The 4,867-nt window shown below is 42.1% G+C and overlaps 1 protein-coding gene across 1 annotated transcript in view; it reads right to left on the reverse strand.

The window, feature by feature from the left end:
- Window positions 1-4,498, reverse strand: part of LOC118324325 (cadherin-4-like) — a 222,494-nt gene extending 217,996 nt beyond the window's left edge. The window contains exons 1-2 of the mRNA XM_035656608.1: window positions 4,211-4,498; window positions 2,968-3,079 (exon numbers count right to left, since the gene is read on the reverse strand). Coding sequence (XP_035512501.1) covers window positions 2,968-3,079; window positions 4,211-4,267 — 169 coding nt within the window. The 5' untranslated portion in view covers window positions 4,268-4,498. The remainder of the gene's footprint in view (window positions 1-2,967; window positions 3,080-4,210) is intronic.
- Between the last annotated feature and the right edge of the window lie 369 nt (window positions 4,499-4,867).

A 4,867-nucleotide genomic window follows, 5' to 3' on the forward strand; every position in this document is an offset into this window, starting at 1 on the left:
CAGTCATTCAGTGTGTAACATTAACCAGGCCAGGCAGAGCTTTACCTCTAATGGTGCCCAGAGTGTGAGGGGTAAAGAAGCTGTCATAACTCTAATGAAAATTAGGCATAAAAGACAGCAGGCGTCCTCAGCACTGACTGTGTCATACATACAGTACATGTACATATGCAAACACACCCCCACTGCTGTTTCTCTGCTGTCCATGTAAAGGTTTTTTTTTTTAGGGAAACAGTAATCAGTTTGCTGCTAGAACTACTACCATCTGACCTTACATAAACACTCATAATGCACATATGCAAGTCAAATGTTAAAATAACCATTAAATGTCCACTTTACAATCCAACTTAATAATATGCCAGCACAAACTAGGCAGTGTCCTGTTTTTATGTGCGTTTCAGCCATTGACTTTGGTAACAGGCAGGGGTTTTCCATATAAATGGAGAGTGAATCAATTCACTGAGCAGGAACAATGCAGGGTGTAGAATTTATACTCCTAAATGTTTTTTGGACCAACTGTGTTTATCAATGGAAGGCCTCAGTTGGCCTGAACACCCAGAATTTTTGGGAAGTGATCTAAATGCTGCTCATTAAAGGAAGATTAATCAAACTCGTGAAAAGCTGAAAATGACTCATGACAAGGCTGAAAATAAAAATGACTAACAAACAGAGAAGCTGAAGGAATTATTAAAAAGTGAGGAGCAGATTTACACATAGATGCAATGCAAGAGCTGAACAAAATCTATACACTTTGGAGAATATATCTAAGATAGTATCATAACAATTGCAATGTGGCGTGATTTAGTTTTGCCTTTGTTATCGTTTTTTGCTGTGGCGCTCTCAATGTACAAGTCTTTTACATTTTAGGCAATTTGGTATTTCAGATTGACTCAAAATGATAAAATGTGAAATGTAACACCCTCCTCCTCCCTACTGACCTCCTGTCTAGACCCAGGCATCCTCCCCATCATGACCAAGGTCCTAGTTCTGTCCTTCCCATTATTCCCCTCGTGGCTAACATGAATATATATATATATGTTTGTGCGTGTGTATGTGTGTGCGTTAGTGTGCGTTAGTGTGCATTAGTGTGCGTGTGCGTGAGTGGGTGTCATTACTCCTGCCCCCATCTGACGGTTTTGGGTTAAACAATGTTATTATTAAAGCCTTCCAGAGTAGCTTCCTGCCTGCCTCCAGTGACACCCTTACCAACTATAAATCAACTGCCTGAGCCCTGTAAATCACATACGATGTGTGTGTGTGTGTGTGTTTGTGCAGATATGTGTGTGTCTGGCCACTGCAGCTGTGCTCTCAGACGCACATGAAGACGACATTGCAGCTGTGAGCGTGTCACATGTTACTTCCTTTCAAACAACACAGAGGAAACAAATGATAAATGTTAAATTAAAGCAGATGTTATGAATGTGATTTAAGGGAATACTATGAATGAATTACAAGTTTGCATGTTTTATGAGTGGAGACTGTTTATTTGGTCTGATAACACAGCAATGTTTGAGGCTGACGTGTGCATTTAGTGGCTTACATTAGGGAAAAAAAGTGTGCAGTAAAATAACACTAAAACAACTATTGTTAGTGGTAAATTGAATTCCTGAAACTAAAAACAACCCTGTTAGACCACTAAAGATTAGTTTCTGTTTGAAAGGAGACCCAGAGACAATTTTATCTCCCCAAGACCAAACCAGATAAATAATGCTCTCTGAAATAAATGGCTCCTGTGCAGCCGTGATGGCTCATTCTGTGATTGTTTGTGATTGTGTTGACACCCCCTGCTGGGCTGAACACATCACTACCACACGGAAAGCAAGCTCACTACCAGGACAATGTCCCACATCCAATCCCACTTCCTGCCAGGCTACAATATACTGGAGTTAATGAAACACTAAAATCAAGCTGATACCTTCCCCCAGACTTATAACACTGCAGCAAAGGACAAACACAAATATGAACACACGAGAGAAAACAACCAAAAAATAATATACTGAACCCTATTCTGTACTGTATATCCTTTGTCTAAAACGCCTGTGTGCGCGTGTCTGTGTGCACGCGCACACTCAAGAGAGAGAGTCTAGACAGCTGTATCCTCGCCAGGTCTCTCCCTGCTAAGGAGAGTGAGAAATATATACTGTGCAGCTGCCGAAGACACAGTCGACCCACAAAAGAGCTATTGTGCGCCCACAGCAAAACAATACAGCTTAGCTGAGCTATGAGAAAAAAACCATTGGGATCAATAGAGAATTGCAATTAGCCCACATTGGCAGGAGCAGTGCCAGATTAGACACAGGATGTCGATTCCATTTCCTGCACTATCGGGCCCTCAAACTTGGTAGGCTCACTGTGTAATTGGAGCAACACACATACAACTGGGTAAGACACCGTAGTGTGAAGGTGATGATGAGGATGAAGATGGCGATGATAATAATAATAATAATAATAATAATAATAATTTTGAAGAGGGTTGAGCAATGTCAAAAATATTTATTCTAGCACTCATATGCAAAAAGGAACAGACAAGCATTTGGAGTGGAATAAAAAGCACGTATCAAACCCATGTGCATTTTTACTTAAAACTGTTCACAACATGTTTGTGTGGTGCTTTGTCTGAAGCCCTCAGTTATTACATTGCAACACCACATTACAAGAACAGACCAATGTAGTGACCTTAAAGCTGAGATGTAATTCACAGCTACAGTTGTTTACAATGATCCTCAGCTTCAAACACTTGAATCAATATACAAAATTCAGTCTTTTTCTTCTACATCAGTTTCTTCAGACGCGTAACTGCTACTTCAGTAATCTGAAATTGACATACATGCCCTCGCATTGAAAAGAAAACTCCTCACCACACACCTTCCATTTCAATGGCCTTAATGCAAAGAGGGGATTCCTTTTCCTCACACTGTAAATCTTCTTGACAAAACATAAAAGCACTGACCCACCAATTAAAGGTCTTACCTTTAAGTATGCCCTGGCTTTGCAGTACATCCCTTGAAATCAGCACAGAGTAGAAGCTTTGTGAGAAGCCAGCTCGGCAGGGACCTTTGGAAGCGTGCTCCCCATTATTCCTCTGGAAGGAAGAGAAAACAATTTAAAACATCGATAAACATGGATTGCATTGATTTCTTGCTTCTCTTTGGCCCCGAGGCTTGGAGAAAAGCTGCATATGTTGCAGGAGTTAACAGAAATATATTCAACAAGTTAAATATTGTTTAATCGCTGTATGACAATGTCTGATAAAATGTGCAGCACAACTTGCTCCCTAAAGAAACCAGGCCATGATGAAATGAGGACCGTTTTTAAGTGAAAAGGAAAACTGCATGAATGCAGCAGAATTTTCCTATTGACTGTGAGACTTACACTAGCAGAGGCTTCGGAGAACTAAGGAGCAACTGAGCAGTGTACAAAGTGTGTGTGTGTGTGTTTGTTTGTACGCTACTCAAACGGTCTGCAGAAAACTTTGCACCCTACATGGTTAAATTGAAAGATGTGACCCACTACAGCACAAGTAAACGAGCCATCGCGCACACACACACACACACCGATGGCAACGCTGGCTGGAGAATTAACAGGAGGCTCAACGCACGGAAGTCCTCTTCTCTTGGAAGGGAATAACGCAGTATATGATCTTTGTGTAATATCCAGTTTTTTTTTCTAAATATGAGAGCCATGGCTTTAGTCACAAAAGCGCAGAGAGAAAGATTTAGCAGAGCCACTCGGTGCGCCGTTCAGAGTAGTCCACAGGCGCCGACTTAATTCAGCCTTTTATTGATTAAATGACGAGAAAGGGTTGAAAAGCACCTTACTATAACGAAAGTTTAACTTATTGCAGGCTATTACTTTTTGGTCGGAGAAGCATTTGTGGAGGAAGGCGCTGCTTCAATAAGCGAGATGATGATAGTTTGATGAAGAATAAAAAGGTATCACCCTTGGCGATTAAATTGTGCAGTCATGAAATTCATTAGGGAACCAATTAGTGCACTTGTAGGTAAAATAACGACCCGGCGCCGCGCTGCTGCAGCAGCACACTGGACTGACACTGGACTCCATCCGACTACATGACTTTATTCAAGCTTATGCGCTATTGCTTTCAAAACCCCTGCACACTGAAACGCTGCGTCTCGTACTCTCACAACTCCTCTACACGGATCAAGCTGTACTAAAAAAAATAAAAAATAATAACAAAAGAGAGAAATCTCACCCAGAATGTGTCAAGAAGAAGGGCTGCTGTCAGGACCAGAGCGAAGTCAGTTCTCATCGTGGCGAACAAGCGAGCCAGGGCTGCCTGGACGAGGAACCAGTAAAAGAGGGTCGATTCGTAATTCTTCTCCAATAATTGTGTAAATCCCCCCCCTTTTCTTGGTTAGACTGTCCGTTACGTCCCTCCTTGCGCTCCGTGAGTGTGCTGCAGCTCTGCCCCGACTTTCCCCGGCTCTCTCATCTGCAGGTGAGCGCTCCGCTCAGCACCAAGGCGCAGCCAGCGTCACTCTCCAACCCCTCCTATCACCCGGTGCAGGAAAACTCCACACACGCACTTAAAGAAACACTCGGTTGGAGCTTTGGATCAAACAACCACACCTCTGACGTCTTTCAGAGGACCCCGATATTTTAAATCCCTCTCTTTAGTTTTTATGGTTGCAAATGAAAGGCTCGGTAGACCATAATTTCCCAGACTTTATGCGCAAATGTATGGTAAACTCATTAGCCGTGAAACTTCCAACACTGCTTTACAAGCATCTAGCTTCAACATCTGATATGTTCATTATTAGTTCTCGACAGTTAACTAATCGTGCAGACGTGCGGGGCACTGAAAACTTTCCATTACTATGATTTCAAAATTCTACACGGTTTCATTTTG

This window comes from Morone saxatilis, unplaced genomic scaffold (assembly GCF_004916995.1).
Source record: "Morone saxatilis isolate NCDOM2014 unplaced genomic scaffold, NCSU_SB_2.0 Contig15, whole genome shotgun sequence".
Classification (NCBI taxonomy): domain Eukaryota; kingdom Metazoa; phylum Chordata; class Actinopteri; family Moronidae; genus Morone; species Morone saxatilis.